We start from the raw sequence: 22962 nt of genomic DNA on the forward strand, positions 1-22962 counted from the left end.
AACCTATATGCAGGTCAAGAAGCAACAAGTTGGGAAAGGAGTACATCAAGGCTGTATATTGTCACCCTGCTTATTTAACTTATATGCAGAGTACATTATGAGAAATGCAGGGCTGACTGAAGTACAAGCTGGAATCAAGATTGCCAGGAGAAATATCAATCACCTCAGATATGCAGATGACACCACCCTTATGGCAGACAGTGAAGAATAACTGAAGAGCCTCTTGATGAAAATGAAAGAGGAGAGTGAAAATGTTGGCTTAAAACTCAACATTCAGAAAACTAAGATCATGGCATCTGGTCACATCACTTCATGGCAAATAGATGGGGAAACAGTAGAAACAGTGGCTGACTTTATTTTCTTGGGCTCCAAAATCACTGCAGATGCTGACTGCAGCCATGAAATTAAAAGACGTTTGCTCATTGGAAGAAAAACTATGACCAATCTACACAGCATATTAAAAAGCAGAGACATTACTTTGCCAACAAAGGTTCATCTAGTCAAAGTTATGGTTTTTCCAGTAATCACATACGGATGTGAGAGTTGGACAATAAAGAAAGCTGAGAGCCGAAGAATTGATGCTTTTGAACTGTGGTGTTGGAGAAGACTCTTGAGAGTCCTTTGGACCGCAAGATCCAACCAGTCCATTCTAAAGGAGATCAGTCCTGAGTGTTCATTGGAGGGACTGATGTTGAAGCTGAAACTCCAATATTTTGGCCACCTGACGCAAAGAGCTGACTCATTTGAAAAGACCCTGATGCTGGGAAAGATTGAGGGCAGGAAAAGAAGGGGACAACAGAAGATGAGATGGTTGGATGGCGTCACCGACACAATGAACATGGGTTTGGGTGGACTCTGGGAGTTGGTGATGGACAGGGAGGTCTGGCGTGCTGCGGTTCATGGGGTCACAAAGAGTCAGACACGACTGAGCGACTGAACTGAACTGAATATTGTGGCCTCTCATTGTATTGAATTAAATCCTGGTGAATCTTAGACACATTGTGAAGTTTTCTGAGTGTCAGCACAGTGATGAATAGAGAGACAGGTTTATAGTTAGACCTTCCTGAATTCCCATCAATCTCGACCTTGGGGAAATGACTCTTGAGTTTTCTCCTCTATATAATGGGGAATAATAATTACTCCTATGTAAATATAGATTAATTTTAGAATGTTTTTAGACACAAGTGAAAATCCAATTAAATTAGCTTAACTGAGCAGAAAATTTCCTGGCTTATGTAACTCAAAAGCTCAGAGCTGGGGCTGACTTCGGGGTTGGGTGATTCAACAGTGAGTGGTCATCAACGAGCCCGTTTCTGTCTCTTTTCTCTGTGGTCTGTGGTGTTAGCTTCACCCTCAGGAGTAAACTCTGGGAGTTGGTGATGGACAGGGAAGCCTGGCGTGCTGCAGCCCATGGGGTGGAAAGAGTCAGACACAACTGAGCAACTGAACTGATTCCAGTACACATTCTATCACATCACAAATGTATTTATTTTCTTTTTGTATAGAAACCATAATTAAGCAACATTCCTTAATTCCTATAAAAGAACCAAAGATAATCATCTTCTTTCATCTCTCTACTTCCAAGAGAGATCCATAATAGCTATCATCACTCCAAGTATAAGAAGAAATTCAATATGGCCCAAGTCACTTCTTAAAATTTCACTTCCATAAATTCTGCAGAAGGATTGTGGAAACAGTCCTTAAAGTTAGGGGCTGGGGGGGTGGGGGCGGGCGGGGTGGGAGAGAGTGTAACCCAAGTACAAAATAACCTGCTAAAGATTAATGAAATTCACTGACATACAAAGTTATCATAAATCAGGTTAAACTACAACCAAAACACTCAGAGAGGAGAGACACAGACTCATTATTTATCACCTGTAGGAATTCAAAACTTTATCAAGGCCTACAAGGGCCCACTTAAGTGTAAATAACTATAACATAATGAGAACTAGCCTCTTCTCTCAAAGACTCTCCATGTAGAGGACTGATGAATAGGTTAACAGTGATTTCCAAATAATTTGTTTTCAATGGTAGGCCAAAGAAAAGTAAAAGTATAAAGCACTGTCATTAACTTAAAAGACAGCTGAAGGCTGCTAAGAACCAAGATGCTTCTGAGTCGCACATGTCTCCCTATCTGTAATATGTTCTGGATAAAAACAGATCACAGGATGTGGCCAAGACTTCCCTGCCTCACCAGAAACATATACCTGTTTAAGAAAAAAAGAAGAGTTAGTCCATGAAGCTCAGCAAGTCCCTTAATTCACATCTAAGGACTTTCCTGTCTGCCAAGACACTGCCGCTTTCTCTACTAACAACAGGACCTCTTCGTTTCTCTTCTAAAAACCAACCTGAACTCATGGAAAGAAGAATTTGCTCACACTGGAAGAATGAGCATTCGAAAGGCAACATGAAAAACTATCCTTAATGTAAGTTAAGATACTCAATTTCTGACATTCACACTTGCCAGCTACAAAGCTGCACATTAATCTCTCAAATGTCAATAGCCCCTACATTATCAAAGGCCAAACACACTCTCTCGCTGCACTGGAAGATAATCAACAAGGATCAGGACTACAGCACTCATTCCTTTTCTAGAAGCAATCCTTCATAAAATTATTAAATCTTATCTAGCTAGGGCTTATGAGAAATTTCCTAATGCAATTTATACGTAACTGCTCCTCCAGCTGTCAATATTGTGTATCTTTTACACACCACTGACCTGGTTCTCACAGAATATATATGACCTTAGGAACCAGAAAGAAAGAAAGGCAATTTTACAGCAATGTAGTAGATATAGTGACTCACTGATTAGCTCCCCAAAGCATCTCATAGGTCTATATGGATCTTACAGCTTATAAGAGAAGGAAAATTTACTCGTGCTCTTGGGTAAACCTTTAAGGTAGGGTATTCTCAACACTGTCTCTTCCACAAGAGAAAACTGAAACATTTGTGGGACATTTCCCTAGACGAGGGGGTGCACTGAGATGGTGTACCCCCTGCGCACTCCACCCACACCCCTTCCCAGTCTACGCCCAGGACTGTTTTGTTTCCATTCTGTACCGGTGAGGGTGTCGTGTCTCCTGAGAGCTCATTCACACGAGACATTCTGGATCCCCTCACTAAGTACAACTCATGGGATAAAGCGGATATCTCAAGCAAATGAGCGTGAAGGACGCCTGCATTTAAAACGCTGAGGGAGGAATATTCAAGTGGGAGGGGACATGGGTGAACCTAGGGCTGATTCATGCTGATGTTTGGTAGAAACCAATGCAATACTGTAAAGCAATTATCTTTCCATTAAACATAAATAAATTTTAAAAAGTAAAGTAAATAATGCTTATAAATAATAATGTTTATAAATAAATACATACATAGTAATAATAAAAAATAAAATCCTGAGTAATGTTTAGGGGAAATCAGAAGCCTGTAAGAGATGACCAAATCAGGAGACACAGCCCTTTAGTACTGCAGTATGCCATTACCTAAAGGTGTTCCTCAGTATCCCCTAAAATTAACAGCTTTCTAAAGACTATCTCCTCATCCATCTTCTGAGACTTGCACAGAATAGTAGCAAATACTATGAGTGCACATTTAGGAGAATGCAATCACCCAACTACTCTTTAGCCAATTCACTCCTACCTAACTGTACTCTCTATATAGGCAAGCTCACAATATAGCTTATTACTCCTTGTAAATGTTGTTCTCACACTCTTTTTGTAGAATCTGTATCTGGCTTAACACAGGTGACTAAAAGGGAAAAAAAAAATCACTCAAATGCTTGAATTAATCCTTAACACAACCATGAAACATTATTAATCAATCATGGTTTTTCCCTATAGACTACATGAAACATAGGTATCTTTCTTAACATAAACCTGGGTATCTTTCTTAACATAAAGACAAAAGTGCTCAGTTGGTGGGAATGTAAATTGGTGCAACCACTAGGGAAAACAGTATAGAGATTTCTCAGAAAACTAGAGTAGCCCTATGATCCCACAGTCTGACTCCTGGGCATTTACCCAGACGAAACTATACTTCGAAAAGATACATGCACCATTCACAGTAGCGCTATTTATAATAGCCAAGAGTATCACTTGGCTAGATATGGAAACAACCTAAATGTCCATCAACAGATGAATGGATAAAGAAGATGTGGTGTGTATACACACACACACACAAAATTGATGTATTACTCAGTCATCCAAAAATATGAAATGCCATTTGTAGCAACATGGACGGACCCAGAGATTAAAGTCAGAAAGAAAAAGACAAATACCACATGATATGACTTATATGTGGAATATAAAACACGATACAAATCAACATATCTATAAAAACAGACTCACAGATATAGAGAACAGACTTGTGGTTGCCAAGGGGGAGGAAGGGGAAGGGAGGGAAGGAATGGGAGTCTGGGATCAACAGAGCTTAACTATCATATAGGAGATGGATAAACAACAAGTTCCTACTTACAGTCCTGGAAACTATATTCAATATCCTGTGAGAAATCAAAATGGAAAAGAATATGGAAAGGAATATATATGTGTACAACTGAGTCACTTTACAGTAAAGAAGAAATACAATATTATCAATCAACTATACTTCAATAATTTTTTAAAAAACATACACCCTTTTTACTATATGTGAATTAAAAGTAATTTTAAAACTTAAAAAGAAAGTGTTCAAATGAAAACCTGCTTAAAGGATCTTTTTCCTTTCCAATTCACTCTTTATTACAGTTTTATTGAGGTTGAGATTTACATTCCATGAAACTCACAGGTATGAGAGATCTTTAGGAGCACTGGAAATATTCTAGAACTGACTGGCGTACAGCTTGCACAACCCTACATATTTATCAAAAATCACTGAACTATACACTTAAAATACCAAAGTATCATCAAGGATTCCGAGAATGAGTGGCTTCTCAATAGGGACCAAGAAAAGAGGCTTGTTTCCACCTTCTGTGTTTGTTGAGATATAATTCAGGACCTAGAAAAAGTTAGCTTCCAATACTATCTTTGAGCAGTTATCAAAGAACTGTTGGAGGCTCAAAGTTGAATAAGTCAGATTTTGCCTGTAGAAATTTACAATAAAATTAGGATCAAAACCTCAAAACAACAACAAAAAAAAAGCTGTTGAAAGTAGAAGCTATCATTTAAAAATATAAACAGCAGTCCCACCTACCCACAGTTTCACCTTTTGCAACTTCAGTTACCTACAATCAACTGCAGTCCAAAAACATGAAATGGAACATTCCAGAAATAAACAGTTCACAAGTTTTAAACTGCACACCACTCTGAGTAGTGTAACAAAATCCTGCGCCTTCCCGTGCCATCCTGCTCCATCCTGCCCCAAGGAGATGACATGCCGCTGGCCAGCACGCCCCACCCTTTGGGCACTCAGTAGCCATCCAGGTTATCAGAGATGGATGGTGAGATACTGCAATGCTTGTGTTCACGTAAGCCTTATTTTACTTAATAATGGCCCCAAAGCACAAGATTAGTGATGCTGGCAGTTCAAATATTCTCTTACTGTGCCTTATTTATAAATTAAACTTTACCACAGGTATGTATGTACGTGGGAGAAAAAAAAAAACACTATATGCAGGGTTCAGTACTATTTGAAGTTTTAGGCATCCCCTGATAGTCCTGGGACATACACCCTGTGCATAGGGCAGACTCCTATATTGTATTTTAACTTATTCATATTATGTGGGTGCCCTTATTTGTGAATGTGTGACTCCTAAAACAGACTGCACACTCCTAGAGGGCAGGCACCACAACCTAATCAACACCAAAGGCACAACTCACCTGTACTAAAAGTTTAATGTAGTCCCTTCTAAAAATGCAGAGATACCAGATTCCTCCTAGCTGGAATCCGGATACAATATAAGCCAAAACTAACACACAAAGGCAACACTGAGAACAGAAAACAGGAGGCAGTGTCGGGGTAAGTGTAGGAGGGAGAGCAAACCTGGAATACAAGACAGCCTGGAGAGGATAAAGTGCATTCTTAGGCTGTGAGTTAGAAGATGAAAAAGAAAACAGCCCAAATCAGCAAATCCACAGAGCTTATCCCAAAGCTTCTCAACTAATTTTTCTTTCACATTACCCAACTTACCACCTCAATTTCTCTTCTTCAATAGTGCTCTCAGCATAAAACCTTGAGTTTGTATATTACCAATTTATCCTAACTCCAGTCTGGCTGATTTATTTCACATTTACAGAATCCGTGTGGATGAAAAATATCAGAGGCGCACATTACTAGAGTAACCAAAAATAAATAAAAAATGTGATGAATATTTCAGGTTCTTTCATTAAAAAAAAAGATCACATAATGGAAAATATAAACAACTAGCAATATTTTTGTCATGCACAACAAGACATTTACACGTATTCCTTGCTTTATGGCAATTCTCATTCAGAAACTTTAATGCAGTCATCCATCTCCAGGTTGACTGCTGTCACAAATTGTATATGACTGCAAAACCAAGAAGAGGCTCTCCTTCAGTGGTTTCATAATTCACTTTTCCAAAACTTTCATTTTGAGACCACTCCTCCAGAAATACCTTTATTTACTTACATCCTATGCATCCTATGCCACAAAGTGAAAGCCTTAAGGAATAATGAATATAGCCTCACTTATGACAGTTATTATCATGTAATAACTATTGAGTGTATGATAATTTCAAACCTATGATCCCAAGAGAACCTCACTTACCTTCCTGAAATACTGCTAAGAAGTCTAATACTGACCTTGGTTTAAAAAAAAAAAAAAAGACAGACAATGGAGGAGTCATCAAGAAATAAACAAAGCAGAAGCCAGAGTTGGGGGGATGATTCAGAGGCTAATGAGAACTACGGGAGAGTGGCAGGTGAAGTTCAGCCCCCAGGACTGCTGCTGCTGACCTCCTGCTGTGTGATCCATCTGCACCCCTGGGGTAGGGGACCCCTGTCCTATGTGATTACATTTACATATTCATATGACAAACCTAGACATCATAGTAAAAAGCAGAGACATCACTTTACCGACAAAGGTCGATATAGTCAAAACTATGGTTTTTCCAGTAGTCACGTACGGATGTGAGAGTTGGACCAGAAAGGAGACTGTGTCCAAGAATTGATGTTTTCAAACTGTGGTGCTGGAGAAGACTCTTGAGAGTCCCTTGGACAGTAAGGAGATCAAACCAGTCAATCCTAAAAGAAATCAACCCTGAATATTCATTGGAATGACTGATGCTGAAGCTCCAATACTTAGGCCACCTAATGCAAAGAGCCAACCCACTGGAAAAGACCCTGATGTTGGGAAAGATTGAGGGGGGCAAGAGGAAAAGGGGGTGACAGAGGGTGAGATGGTTGGATGGCATCACCAACTCAATGGAAACAAATTTGAGCAAACTCCGGGAGATAGTGAAGGACAGGGAAGCCTGGCGTGCTGCAGTCCATGGGATCGCAGAGTCAGACGCTACTTAGCAACTGAACAACAACAACAAACATACTCATAACTAAATATGAATAAGTGGTAAAACTATAAAGAAAGCAAGAGATCTAAGCACAACTTAGGACAGTGGTTATCAACAGGGGACCGGAGGGGACGGGATTAAGAAAGTATAAACAGGAAATCATTGGAGCTGTACAGGTGAGTGTGTGTACTCTTTAGTATAAAAACTTCATAATCATAACATTCTGAACTAACAGAAGGACAGACCTATGATCGAACAGAAAGAAAACTTTCATACATTTTCAATTAAAATACTTTAAGTACACTTGAGGATCAGGGTTTAAGTACATGCCAAGAGGGTAAGTCTCAAAATTCAGAACTCAAGCAAGGTTTGTCTGGATCAATTTGATAATCCTCCCTTTTAGAGAATCAAAAAGTTAGCTTGACTAATTTATAAAATATATGTAAATTTCATTCACAAATAACAAAGTCAAAGGGAGAAATAATGGGAAGCAGAAAATGTCAAAAGGTTTAGGTAACCCTCCATGCAGCTGGCAAATACATGGATAAGAGGCACACGGGAAGAATCAAACACACAGGCCAACTTGTTTCACTCTGTTTTGCTTTACTGCACTTCATAGATAACTGTTTTTTTTTTTACAAACTGAAAGTCTGTGGCAGCCTCACATAGAGCAAGTCTAAAAGTGTCAGTTTTCCAACAGCAATTACTGCATGTCTCTGTGTCACATTTTGCTAATTCTCTCAATATTTCAAACTTTTTCATTATTAATATATTTGTTATGACAATCTGAGATCAGTGATCTTTGATGCTACTACTGTTAACTGTTTTGCACTTTCTTATTAAGGTATGCACAGTTTTTTAGACATAATGCTATTGCACACTTAAAATTATAGTATAATGAAAATGTACTTTTACAGGCACTAAGAAATCAAAAACGTGTGTGACTCCCTGTATTGCAACAATATCCCTTTTATTGCAGAGGTCTGGAACTGAGTCCACAGTATCTCTGAGTTGTGCCTGGAGTGGCAGAAATTGACTATGCAATAATCAGTGCAGCCCCAACTTGCAAAAAGGACAGAAGAAGGGAAGAACAGCTACTGAGGTCCTTCTATGCCAGGGCATTTCACATGCACTGCTTTTTAACTGCTTCAACAATGCGACGTGTTCTGTATCATCTTCATCTTACAAATATGAACAGACTCAGAGAACAAAGAGAGAAGACATTCCTCAGTGAATATTCCCAATGCCCATTCTGGCTCCAAGAAGCTCAATGTGCCAGACAGATGAGCATGAATGTTCAGACGGGGACTACAACAATACCACAGACATTAAGGCAACTATACACAAGAGGAGGAAGTGAAGCCAAAATAAGAATCAGAACGGACAATTTCTTCCCTCTGAAACTGTGCCAAGGCTTCTACATACACTTTAATACTCCACTAAATATGAGAGCAAACGGCTGCTTACCTGTGCCTGGGATGGTAAATAGCTGTGTTGATTCCATGAGGATAATGACTGCTGAAGCTGAAACAGTGGCTCTCCTGATAGCTCTGATGTGTTCCAACACTAAATTCAAGAAGGTAAGTAAGAAATAAATACCATTAAACCACAGTGAGATGCCACTAAATACCCATTAAAATTTCTACAATTCTAAAGACAGACACCACCAAATTTATATCCTTAAATACTGCTGAGGATGTAAAACCACCAGAACTTTGATAAATTATTAGTAGGACTATGAATGCTATACCCACTCTGAAAAAGGTCTGGAAATTTCTTATAAAAAACAAACTATATCCACCCTATGACTCAGGAATTCCACTCAAAGATACTAACCCAAGAGAAATGAAAGCATTTATCCATAAAGACTTACACAAGCGTGGTCACAGCTGTTTTATTTACACAACTGGAAACTGAGAGCTCCATCAACAGAAGAATGGATAAACAGATCAGGAGTGCTATGGACTAAGGATCTGTGATCCCCACAGACTGAAAGCTTGTATCCCCTCAAATTCATTTAAGACTCTAATATCAATGTGATGATATCTGAAGGTGGAATCTTTGAGAGCTATTAGGTCAAGATGGGTTTGATGTCTTTATAAGACGGGGTTAGAGAGCTAACTAGCCTACCTGTCTCTCTGTCACGTGTGGATATAAGAAGTGGGCAGTCTGTACCCAAAAAAGAGCTCTCACCAAAACCTGACCAGGCTGGAACCCTGATCTCAGACTTCCAGCCTCCAGAACTGTCAGAAATAAATCTCTGCTATTGACCAGCCATCCAGTAACGGTATTTTGTTATAACAACCCAAACTAAGAGTAGTGAGATAGTCATACAATGAAGTACTAAGCAGCCATAAAAAGAATAACTACTGATGCATATAAAAATAAGGATGAGTCTCAAGATACGTTGAATGAAAGAAGACTTAAATGAAAAGAGTACATACTCTATGAGTCTATTAATGTAAATCACTAGGACAGGCAAAACTAATCTACGATGAAGAAAAATTATAAACAGCAGTTCCTCTGAGGGTGGGTATGAACAAAGCTTTACTAAGAAGAGACATGAGGGAACTTTCTTGCTTGATGGTAGTGTTCTGTATCTTGACAGGGCTTTGAATTGCACAAGTGTATGCATCTGTCATAATTCACTGGCTGGTACAGTTAAGATCTGCGCATTTCACTGCATGTAAATTTTCTCGATCGAAAGAAAACCATAAGTATATTCTGAACTTTAATCAATCATATGCATACTAAAATATGCATGGCAACCCCCTCCAGTATTCTTGCCTGGAAAATCCCACGGACAGAGGAGCCTGGTAGGCTACAGTCTTTGGGTTCACAAAGAGTAGACACGACTGAGCAACTTCACTATCACTATACTAAAATAATAAGTACTGACTCTGAAATACATTAAAAATAGGACTGATTAATGGCCAGAGAAATAGATAGAAATATGACACAGTATGAACAGCAAAATGCTAAACAGAATTGAAGTGGAGGTATATAAGAGCTTACTACAAAATTCTTTCAACCTTTTTAAAATTATAAACAAGTTTATTTAACAAAGCATAGACTAACAGCTGATCCCTTTAAATTTCTCTTAAGTGTGAATGAATATATCTCCCCTTTTTTTCTTAACATACATATTTTATTGAAGTATAGTTGACTTACAATGTTTCAGGTACACAGTGAGGTAGTTCAGTAATACACATATATTATTTTTCAGATTATTTTCCATTATAGGTAGTTTACAAGACACTGACTACAGGCTCCCTGTGTTATACAGTAAATCAACCTTTCTTTTATATTTGCAATTTTTCATAATAAAATGCTGAAAGGAAAGAAAAAAAAAGCACCAAAATCTAACACTAAAGCAAGGAAGTAAACATTATTTCAAACAGGGCATCTCAAATAAAGTGTATTTTTACCTTACAAGGTAGCTTCTAAGTTCTCCTCGGTAATTGATGACCAAGAGTTCTGCAGACCACTGTGCACTTGCTTTATATTCTAAAAATATCAGCCCAGCAATGGCATAGCTCAAATCACCTGCTAAACTAGAAGCCTATGGAAGAGAGAGAAATTAAGTCACTAAAAAATACTAGATATAGGTTACCACATGTATAATGGAAGGATATTCAAGACACTGGCCTTGCAAGGTGTACCTTAAGATAGCCCCAGAACTGATCGTATATGAAGAATCATCTAAGCCAAAGTGCCCAGAAATACACATCTGAGTATAGACCAGCCCTCTGAACCACAAGCTGGAACCACAGCATCCTCTCTGGGTGAGATGTTCACCTAGTAAATGAATTTCTGTTCAGACTATATTTCCATTGCAAAATAAGGGGAGAAAAATAAGAAAGAAAACCAAACCTATCATTCAGCCGCAAAGAATTCTAAGATACAGAATTCAGATATAAGCTCTCAAATGTTAATTTCCACTGCCAGTAGTAACTAGTGTTACAATGAAAAGAAAGACAGAAGAAGAAAGAAGTCTTCAGTTATTTCTATTTGCCTAATCGGCAATTTAAAGGGAAGGACTCTTAAAACAGTCACTCATCGCCAGCCTTTTTCCATCAACTAAATATCAGGCTATATTTGCTAAAGACCTGGAAGCATGTGCAGCTTAGGAATCACATTCACCACCCCGAGTGGACCCTCACTCTCTAAAACCACTCAATAAAATATAGACAGTGTAGCCACATGTAGCTATGGAACATTTGACAGATACAGGGAGAAGTTGAAAACATAAAAAGACACACCAAATTTCAAAGACTTAGTACCAAAGAAATAATGTGAAATATTTCATTGATAATTTTTATAGTCATTTCAACATACAATCATTTTGGATACGTTAAATAAAATTAATTTCACCTGCTGAACTTAATGTTACTAAAAAATTTTACATTACATGTGATCACATTTACAGCTCACATAAAATTTCTATTGAACAGTGTTGGGGCTTCCCAGGTGGCACTAATGGTAAAGAATCCAATGTCAATGCAGGAGACGTTAAGAGACATGGGTTCAGGCTCTGGGTCGGGAAGATCCCCTGGAGGAGGGCATGGCAAACCACTCCAGTATTCTTGCCTAGAGAATCACATGGACAGAAGAGTCTGATAGGCTACAGTCCATAGGATCACGAAGAGTTGGACACAACTTAAGTGACTTAGCACCTACTCTAGAAAATAGTAATTCAACCTTCTTTGTTTGGTTCCCCAGAACTTCTATAACATAAGCACAGTGTACTTTTCCAAGTTTTTCCACTCATTTTTTAACAAAAACCATTCTCTATATCCTTGGTTCTCACTCCCAGGTTCTCACTAGAATCAGTTGAAAGACCTGAAACATTATCCTTCAGATCCCATCCAGATCAATTAAGTTAGACTTTCTCTGGGTGTAGCTTGGGAAATCCAGTATTTATTTTGTTTCATTTTCTGTTCTTTATAAAGTTTCACAGATGATTCTAAAATGCAGCCAGAATTAGGACCACTGTTCTTCCTGCCCCTGTGTTTTGTTCACTTGAGGAAGGAGGATACAAAGTTAAAAAAAAAAAAAGAAAGCACTGAATTCCTAAAAGAGACATTAATTACCAGGGGATTACCAGGAGAAAAGGCATCTTACTTCCTCACAGTTTAAGATCTCTAAACTGTAAAATGAGGATACTATGTACCCCGTCTACTCAAAGGGTGTTGTGAATATTACACAGGAATATACATCAGTCATTAATGAAATACAAAGCACGACACAAATATAAGTTACTACCACCATTAATTTTTTTTTTCTTCACCCTCCATCTCAATTTCTACCCTTTTAGGGTAACAAATTCTAACTCCTCCGAGGCTGGTTCTGTTCCAATGGCCCATTGACTTCTTTCCTTCACTGGAACTTTATTACCACTTTCTACACCTCTTATTTCGGAGAAGGCAATGGCAACCCACTCCAGTACTCTTGCCTGGAAAATCCCATGGACAGAGGAGCCTGGTAGGCTACAGTCCATGAGGTCGCTAAGAGTCGGGCATGACTGGGCGACTTCATTTTCTCTTTTCACTCTCATGCATTGGAGAAGGAAATGGCAACCCACTCCAGTATTCTTGCCTGGAGAATCCCAGGGACAGAGAAGCCTAGTGGGCTGCTTGTCTATGGGGTCACACAGAGTCAGACACGACTGAAGTGACTTAGCAGCAGCAGCAGCAGCACACCTCTTATTTAGTACGTACTTACTACCATCTTGTAATAATGGTAGATTAGTTTGAGGAAGCTCCAGGAGTTGGTGATGGACAGGGAAGCCTGGCATACTGCAGTCCCTGAGGTTGCAAAGAATCAGACACAACTGAGTGACTGAACTGAACTGATGTCTGCATAGTGCATTTCAAAATACAAAGAAGACATATTTCATGAACAGCTCTCTAACTAGATCTAAGGTCTTAACTCCACAGCTTATTATCCTGATTTATATTTCTTCCTTCATCACATTCACTCATTCATTCACGTACCTATACATAAAAGGCAGTTTTTTGGGTATGTACATACCGGAGTAATAACGAAGAGCTCACTTCCCATGAGATCAAACACCCTCACAGTTCCCGTGCTTTCAGCATAGGCCAGCAGGGTGCAGTCGTAACTCCATGCCACACGCCTCCACTGTGGTTTTGGGTCTTTTGGAACTGAATGAAAAAGGAAGTGCTTTTAACATTATAAAGATAGTTAACCTACAGTTTCTGCAGCAAGAAGAGTATTCAAGTATGACAACATTTCCTAAAGGTCTCTAACACTCCCATTCAGGAGAAAAGAATAGCACCCAAAAGCCACTTCAAGGAAGAGGGGCAAAAATAAACCATGACAAGCTTTGCCCCATTTGCTTGAGAATGAAGTCTACTGACCCAGTGGTCTACTGAATGCTGAGCGTGTCCTCATCAGGTAAAGGCCCAGAATGATATCCCTCAAAATACTTACGAAATTAAGAGAAATCAAGAGCATAGAATATGGACAGAAAATGATTCTAATCCAGGGAGCTAAGTTCCTCCAAAAGCAAAAATAGAAGAAAATTTCAACTGCCAATCTTTCAGATACATATTTTATCTTTTAAATATGTCTTTCAAATACAGATGCTGAAGAAAAACAAAGGGGATATGTTGTGAATATATCAACACAACATTAGAAAGAGAAAACAAACCATATTAGGCAAGTGAATCAAGAACTGTTTGTTCCCAATCTCACAATTATAAAACTTGGAGAATCAACACCTTACTAATCCAACACCTGATTTTTTCTTCTGTTTCAGATTTTTCAGTACAATAACAGAAAGGCTACCAGCTGCAAAAGAAAAAGGGGCTGTGCAGCTCTGAACTGCATTGGGTTGGTTTGAGGTTTCTGCTGTTTCCTTTGCTTCCATTTCCCCATAATAGAATCCCAGAACTGAAGGACCAGTGCCTTGCCTTGACCAACAAAAACTCCAAATAATTAGGAGACTCCAGGTCACTCCAGGAGTCAGGATACGAACAAAGCCCAGAATCTCAGCTTGCTGCTCCCGCACGCAGTTTTGGCTTCATTACAGTGCACAGTCCCTCAGCCAGAGCCTGGATTTAGCCTGAGGATTACTGCCTCAGAAGTGCTTCTGAAATGTTTCACCTTTTCTCTCTTCCTCTGCTAATATCCCAATTCAGGCTCATCATCTCTGGCTTAGACTCTCCTAACAGCCTCCTAACAGGTTTTCCCAACTTCAGGCTCTTCCCTTCTAACCTTTCCTCAACTGTATCCCAAGTTACCTTTGTCAAAAAAAAAAGGTGAACAGAGCCCATCCTTCTGCTCCTTTAAAATCCCTGGTGCTTGTCCATTTCCAACAAAATCAAGTCCAAACTCCTTCACAGATGTGAACAGCCCTTCACCAAAGGTCCCCTCAGGGCTTTCCAGCTCACCTCCCACCCCTTCCTTCATCGTACACCTTGGAACTCACCAGTAACACAACCACCTGGCACACAAACCATGCATGCTCTAGTCTGTAACTTTCATACACGTTGCTGTTTCTACCAAGAAGGTTCATCTCCAATGTTATTCAAAGGGTTCTTGTTGGTGACAATCATCTGTGGTAACAAACTGTCACCCCTTCCTTCTTCGACACTTATCAAAACAGACTGCCCTCCTCTCTGTGCTCCCAAATATGCTCTACAAAAGTCCCTCAGCATTTATCACATCAGACGATGTGCTTACATGAGTGTTTTCCCCACAAGTCTCTGAGACAAGGTCTTACTCAACAGTGCCATCCCAGGACCTGGAACAAGATGTTTCACTAACAAGCAAAGTCCAAGAAAAATCTATAATAATGGTAAAGGTTTACCATCTCTTAGAGACTAACAAACAATTAAACATGAATTATATAACTGAAGCCTTTTTTCCACCTAAAAGAGGAATATTACAGAATTCAAACCTCCCTCTTATCTCTACAATATATGTAAAATATGTTCTGTTCATGGGAAAAGTTACACCTGACTTCCTTGAGTTTCTTCACTCTATTTTTCAAAAGGTGAAAAGCAAACTAAAAAAGCTAAGAGAGGCCCTTGAATACAGGAGGGTCTAGTGAATTTTAAGCCTCACAAAGAACTGCATACACTTTGGAAAAGCAATTTTTAAGATGACAATAAAGTGGGAAAAAAAAAGTCACTTCTCTGTCCTCACGTAGCTTTAAAAAAAATAATGAAACCTGTAAGTAAATTTAAGCACAGAATGATAACAACACAAGACTCCAAGACCCATATACACACAGATGCTATAGGAACACCAGCAAGAGGGCAATTTAATGTGTGAAAAATATTAATGCGCTAAACAAGCACCGCAACATTTTTCCATTATTTGTTTTACCTGTGATAACAGATCTTTCCTCTTATTTCATTTTTAAAGAAGGATAAACAGATTTACGTACAATATTCTGTATCTGTCTGAAATAAGCCCCATCTGAAGGGAATTTGTTTTTACTATCACTTCTAGTTATAAACAGCCGCTCCGGAAAACTCAGCATGTGTTTTGACCCAAATAAAAATATGTTTTCACTACAAGATAAAATTTCACCTAACAATGTGAAAATGAAGATGGTATCACCAGATTTTTTCCAGCATTCTGTGTGGTTTTAGAGAGGAATGAACAGTACAGATTTTCACAAAGCCAGTGTCAATGGAGTTTTCTGAAAGTATTCAAAAAGGCTGATGATAAGAGTTCACCAGCAATCTGACAATTACCCCATTCCTGCTGCTGCTGCTGCTAAGTCACTTCAGTCGTGTCCGACTCTGTGCGACCCCATAGACGGCAGCCTACCAGGCTCCCCTGTCCCTGGGATTCTCCAGGCAAGAACACTGGAGTGGGTTGCCATTTCCTTCTCCAATGTGTGAAAGTGAAAAGTGAAAGTGAAGTCGCTCAGTCGTGTCCGACTCATAGCGATCCCATGGACTGCAGCCTACCAGGCTCCTCCATCCATGGGATTTTCTAGGCAAGAGTACTGGAGTGGCTTGCCATTGCCTTCTCCGACCCCATTCCTAGAGAAGCCATTTATACCTGCTCTCATCCAGGACCAGCTGCTGAGCTTCCCTCCACCTCAGAGCTTCCGTCCGCTCAGCCTGAACTCTGTTCCCTTGAACCCATCCCCGGGCTCCTTTCCATCTTTCACATCTCCATTTAAATCTCACTTGCTCAGGCAGCGTTCTCCGACTGCCCTGTCTCAGCAGCCTCGAGGCCCCATTGTTCTCCTCCAATCCGATGATTTCATGTCTTTCACAGCATTATCCCAAATCAGTATATATGTCTACTTCTCACTGTCTGCCTTGTGCAGTAAACTATTAATTCCACAACGTCAGATGCTGTGTCCATTCTGTTCATAACTTTATCACCAGCGCCTCATCCTCTGCTGGTACACAACAGCAGCCCAAGGCTGAAGAAGCACACTGCAGTCCAGCGCTCATGTACCCAAATTAGAAATGGAAAAGGGGAAGAGCTAAAAATAAGGAACCCTGGGCTTTATTCTCAGTGCTGCTGTAAAACGGCTGCGTGTGACCATGGGGCGATCACCAAGGGTTCAATGAACACTCTCTCCCAAACATTCTCTGACTCTGACATCAAGAACCAGTGAGCATGAACAAACTGGTAGGACTACAAGCCACACAGAGGAGTTAATTATCTAAATGTCTGAAGTAACATTTTTGAACAGCACTGGTAACACATATGAGAAAAATTATACAGTCCTAGGACAGGAAGTTCTAAAGCATAGGAAAGTTTGAAGCTACCAAGGGAAAAAAGAATGACAAGAGTGGCTACCACCCCACCCCTCAAAAAAACCTCTCTGTGAAAATAAGACATAACAAATTTAAAAGGCAAATGGATTTGGAAAAATATCTGCAACAAATGACAAAGGATAATATTCATACTATATAGAAATAATAAGAGAATAGTCAAATAAGGACACAGTGACTAAAGAAAAGTCAAGTAATCCAAGAGTAATATAGGCAAAAGGATATGATCTAACAATTCACATACACATACACAAAACAATAGCCACTTAACATATGTTTTACCTAATAAATAAAAATATGCAAATTAGAAATGAGATGCTTTTTTCCCCTCTGCTAATCTGATGATAAGGGCTCCAAAATCACTGCAGATGCTGATTGCAGCCATGAAATTAAAAGATGCTTACTCCTTGGAAGGAAAGTTATGACCAACCTTGATAATATATTAAAAAGCAGAGACTACTTTGCCAACAAAGGTCCATCTAGTCAAGGCTATGGTCTTTCCCGTGGTCATGTATGGATGTGAGAGTTGGACTGTGAAGAAAGCTGATCACTGAAGAATTGATGCTCTTGAACTGTGGTGTTGAAGAAGACTCTTGAGAGTCCCTTGGACTGCAAGGAGATCCAACCAGTCCATTCTAAGGGAAATCGATCCTGGGTGTTCATTGGAAGGACTGATGCTAAAGCTGAAACTGCAATACTTTGGCCACCTCATGCGGCGAGTTGACTCACTGGAAAAGACTCTGATGCTGGGAAAGGCTGGGGGCGGGAGGAGAAGGGGACGACGGAGAATGAGATGGCTGGATGGCATCACCGACTCTGTGGACATGAGTTTGAGTGTACTCCGGGAGTTGGTGATGGACAGGGAGGCCTGGCGTGCTGTGATTCATGGGGTTGCAGAGAGTCGGACACGACTGAGCGACTGAACTGAACTGAACCTGATGATATTTTAGAAAATGGGTAACTTATGGTGTTGAAACTAGCTTAAGGTGGCATTCTGTGTGGGAAACGTCCAGTCATCGGCACTGAAGGTAGGCATAAGGAGTATTTCCCGTTCAGTCTGAAGCTAAACAGTCGCCTTGATTTTGAACAGATTTTCAACAGTTGGGGAAAATACTAGCCACCTGGACCTTCCTTCAGACGCACAGAACCAGAGTCCTCACATCCCGAGAAATGCAGTCTATAACTCAGCCCCCAGTGCCACCTTGTTTCACTAATGCCCGTAAATAGTTGTACCTAATGGGGTGTTCTGGAGAAGGCAATGGCAAGCCACTCCAGTACTCTTGCCTGGAAAATCCCATGGATGGAGGAGCCTGGTGGGCTGCAGTCCATGGGGTTGCTAGGGGTCGGACACGACTGAGCGACTTCACTTTCACTTTTCACTTTCACACATTGGAGAAGGAAATGGCAACCCACTCCAGTGTTCTTGCCTGGAGAATCCCAGGGACGGGGGAGCCTGGTGGGTTTCCATCATGGGGTCACACAGAGTCGGACACAACTGAAGTGATTTAGCAGCAGCATGGTGTTGATAGTGGAAAAAGAAAGGCTTCACTCATACCTTTTACATGGTTGTATAAAGTATAACTTTCAGGAAGGAAACATGGCAGTAGCTACGTTTTGAATACTATAACCACAGACAAACAGGATGTCTTTTCCAGCATTGTTAGAAGGGGAACGGGACAAAGATAAAAAGAGACAGAAAAAAATAAGCCACAGTTACACCATCTAAATTTCCGCAGAGGAAATAAATGGGGTTCACATTCTTGCAATGGAACACTGTGGCTACATTTAAAAGACTGGATTATAGGGACTTCCCTGGTGGTCCAGAGGTTAATACCCTGCACTTCTACTGCAGTGGGTGAGGGCTAGATCCCTGGTCAGGGAACTAAGATCCCACAAGCCGCATCCTTGGCCAAAAAAAATTTTTTTTAATAAAATAAAAGACTGAATTACACCTGTGCACACTGACTGGAAAAGACATCATCAGTACAATACATGGGAAAGTAAGGTGAAGAACAAAATACATAAGATGACCTTGCTTTTTTTTAACCAAAGAAAAAAGTCAATCCATGTATATACAAGTTTCAGTTCAGTTCAGTCGCTCAGTCGTGTCTGACTCTTTGCGACCCCATGAATCACAGCACGCCAGGCCTCCCTGTCCATCACCAACTAATGGAGTTCACTCAAACTCATGTCCATTGAGTCGGTGATGCCATCCAGCCATCTCATTCTCTGTCGTCCCCGTCTCCTCCCATCCCCAATCCCTCCTAGCATCAGACTCTTTTCCAGTGAGTCAACTCGTCACATGACGTGGCCAAAGTATTGGAGTTTCAGCTTTAGCATCAGACCTTCCAATGAACACTGAGGATTGGTCTCCTTTAGAATGGACTGGTTGGATCTCCTTGCAGTCCAAGGGACTCTCAAGAGTCTTCTCCAACACCACAGTTCAAAAGCATCAATTCTTCGGCGATCAGCTTTCTTCACAGTCCAACTCTCACATCCATACATGACCACGGGAAAAACCATAGCCTTGACTAGACGGTCCTTGGTTGGCAAAGTAATGTCTCTGCTTTTTAATATGCTATCTAGGTTGGTCATACAAGTTTATATAAGCATAAAAGATTTTATATTAAATCACTAAGTTTCTATGAAGAATGCAAATTAAGATAATACAATCTTGTTACTTTTCTATTTCTTCATTATTTGAATTTGTTACAATTATATACTGCTTTTGTAATTAAAAGAAAGAGAAAAAAAAAAGAGTAACTAGTTTCAGATTAGGCCTCCCAGCATAAAAATAAAATATGGCAAAGAACTATTCTCAGATGGTTTATTACAAGCAGGACAAGATGTGACCACAGGGAGAAAGGGAAATGGATGAGGTGAGCCCCAGGCTCGCCCTCACTCTCTGCCAGGAAGCACTTTCTCGACTACGATGTACGGAGACCTCAAACAGGACATGGAAGTCTCACTGAACTGCGATGAGGGTTAGAGTTTGGAGCTACCAAGCTGACTAGAATCCGCAAGGCAACCTACCAGACGAAAGCGGGTAAAGCAGAAAAGGAATGCTGAAGTCTGCGGAGAGGAACCCTTTGGCCAAACACAACTTTGCACACACTTGGAGAGGATGAGTATCGGCGGGAGAACGACTATCAGAGCTTGGGGAGGATCTGAAATGAGTTCCAGCTAGCCACAGTGGAGAGACTTCACTGAACACTTTGAGCATTTCTAGGAGACCCTGGAAAGGCCTCATCTTAAAGGACAACTGATCTAACCCTAAAACAAAAGCTACTGTAAACCATATCCTACAATACTGATAAAGAAGTCTTAAAAAATTAAGCCAATCCATAAAGAAATTAACTTCCCAAAACAAAATGCAATACTCTTAAGATAACAAATACCAGACACCTTATAACACAGCACCCATAATGTTGAGCATATAATCTAAAGATGCAAAGTATGTGAAGCAGGAAAGCATAACCCATATCATGAAAAAAAAAAAAAAAGAAACTTGCCAATAGAAAGATACACAATAATGATACTTATCAAGGAATAAGCAGACAAGGACTTCAAAATAGCTATTAAAACATATTTTGGGATACAAAGGAAAGTATAAACAAAGCAAATAAATGGACTTAAAAAATAGATGGACTTAAAAGCACACTAAGCACTGCAGAGGAAAAAAAAGTTTAAACTGATACCTTGAAAACTTCACAAAATAAACTACCCAAATTAAAGAAGAGAGGGGAAAACTGAAAAAATTAATAGAATATCAGTAACCAGTGGAATAATCACAACCAATCTATAAGTGCCAGAGGAGGGGAAAGAGACTGAGTTAGAAAACTTTATTTGAATTTTAAATAACATCCATAAAGCTGTAAATGTGATGAAATCTACAAATCCACTGATCTTAGAGTCTTAATGGGCCTACAGGAAGATAAAGTGGAAAAATGAAGGGAAGTCTTATTGTTAGGGAAGCACGCTGGTTGAAACTGCCCACCCTGGCCAGGCACCACAGTAACCATTTGCATGAGCTGTTTTACGACAGGAGGTCCTGGTAAGGAACACGGAACGAACAAGCCTCCACCAACCAAACAGTTCGGCAAAGGTCAAAAGGAGACACCACATGTCCGACCACCTCGCAGAATCCTTCTCTCTGGCATCCATCTTGGCTGAACAAGGCGTGCACCATCAGGAAGGACTCTGAGGCGGAATAATTGGCTAAAGACAACCCGGAAACTAATCCCATCACCATAAAATCCGAGACTGGGAGCCATGTGACAGAGCTGTTCCCCTGGGTTCCCTTACCCTCCTGCTCTCCGCCCGGGCGCCCTTTCCCAATAAAATCTCTTGCATTGTCAGCACATGTGTCTCCTTGGACAATTCACTTCCGAGTGTTCGACAAGAGCCCAGTTTCGGGCCCTGGAAGGGGTCCCCCTTCCTGCAACAATATGATAGTCAAATTTCTAAAATCACTGATAAAGAGAAAATCTCAGAAGCAGCTGGCAAAAAGAGACATTACCTACAGGAAAACAGTAATAGAAATGGCTGTTAATTTCTCTTCAAAACAATGCAATGACATCTTTAAAGAGCTGAAAGGAAAAAAAACAGTCAACCTGGAATTCTATATCCAGAGACGATATTTTACAAAAATGAAGGCAAAAATCAAAGATGGCTTCAGATCAACAGACCTGCATTACAAGAAATATTAAATAAGATCTTCAACTTGAAGAGAAACACTATCAAATGGAAACTTTCACAAAAAGAAAAAGTTGAAAATAATAGAGGTGGAAAATAGAAGAAAAAATAAGAGATCCATCCTTGTTTAATTCCTTAGTTACATGACAAAAAAATTATAATATACTGTAGAAATCTAACATTTATTTAAAAAGTTAGACAACAGTACAAAGGAGTAAGAGGGAACAGATATACACTGCGTAATAAAATAATTTTTAAATGTACATTGTAAATCCCAGAACAAATACTAAAAGGAACAGAAAAAACATAGGACAAATAGAAAAATAAGACAGTAAACCCCAACCAGTTCAGTTAACTACATTAAATGTAAATGTCCTAAACATTACAATTAAATGACAGAAATTGTCAGACTGAAAAAAAAAGCATGACTCAAGTTGTATGATTTCTACAAGACCAAGAGATGTACATTTAATTGATACAAAAATGCAAAAGAGGAGATAGAGATATGTCATGCAAATGCTAATCATAAAAAAGCAAGAACAACTGTATCAGACAAAACAGAATTCAACTATAATAATATTAGACAAAATAGAATAACATTAGACAAAGAGTATTCCTGGAACTAGAAAGGGACATTCCATCACAATAAAGGAGCCATTTCCTCAAGACAACAAAATAGTATGTGCAGATACCTAAAAACTAGAACCCCTAAATATCAATACATAAAGACTGATAAGACAAACAAATATGCAATTATATTTGGAAATGCCAACCCTCTCTCAGGAACTGATAGAACAACTAAACAGAAAATTAGTATATATAAATGTTTGAACAGCTCTGACACCCAGTTCAATGTAATTAACACTTACACACCACTATATTCAATATCTGCACCCCATATGCAATAATCAAAGTCTGAAGACAGAATTCTTTTGAAGACAGACAATATGCTATACATACATCAAACCTTAATAAATTTAAAAGGTTAAAATCATATGAAATATGTTCTTTAATCCCAAGAGAATCAAA

General features: G+C 39.6%; 1 protein-coding gene across 2 annotated transcripts in view; it reads right to left on the reverse strand.

Moving 5' to 3' along the window:
• The window catches only part of NBAS (NBAS subunit of NRZ tethering complex), a 339714-nt gene that overhangs the window by 294845 nt on the left and 21907 nt on the right, over positions 1-22962 (reverse strand). For both annotated transcript variants that reach the window (XM_055400475.2, XM_088841199.1), the window contains exons 7-9: positions 13496-13629; positions 10891-11024; positions 8930-9028 (exon numbers count right to left, since the gene is read on the reverse strand). In XM_055400475.2, the coding sequence (XP_055256450.2) occupies positions 8930-9028; positions 10891-11024; positions 13496-13629 (367 nt within the window). The remainder of the gene's footprint in view (positions 1-8929; positions 9029-10890; positions 11025-13495; positions 13630-22962) is intronic.

This window comes from Moschus berezovskii, chromosome 11 (assembly GCF_049115385.1).
Source record: "Moschus berezovskii isolate FMDL1 chromosome 11, NW_MosBer_1.0, whole genome shotgun sequence".
NCBI lineage: Eukaryota > Metazoa > Chordata > Mammalia > Artiodactyla > Moschidae > Moschus > Moschus berezovskii.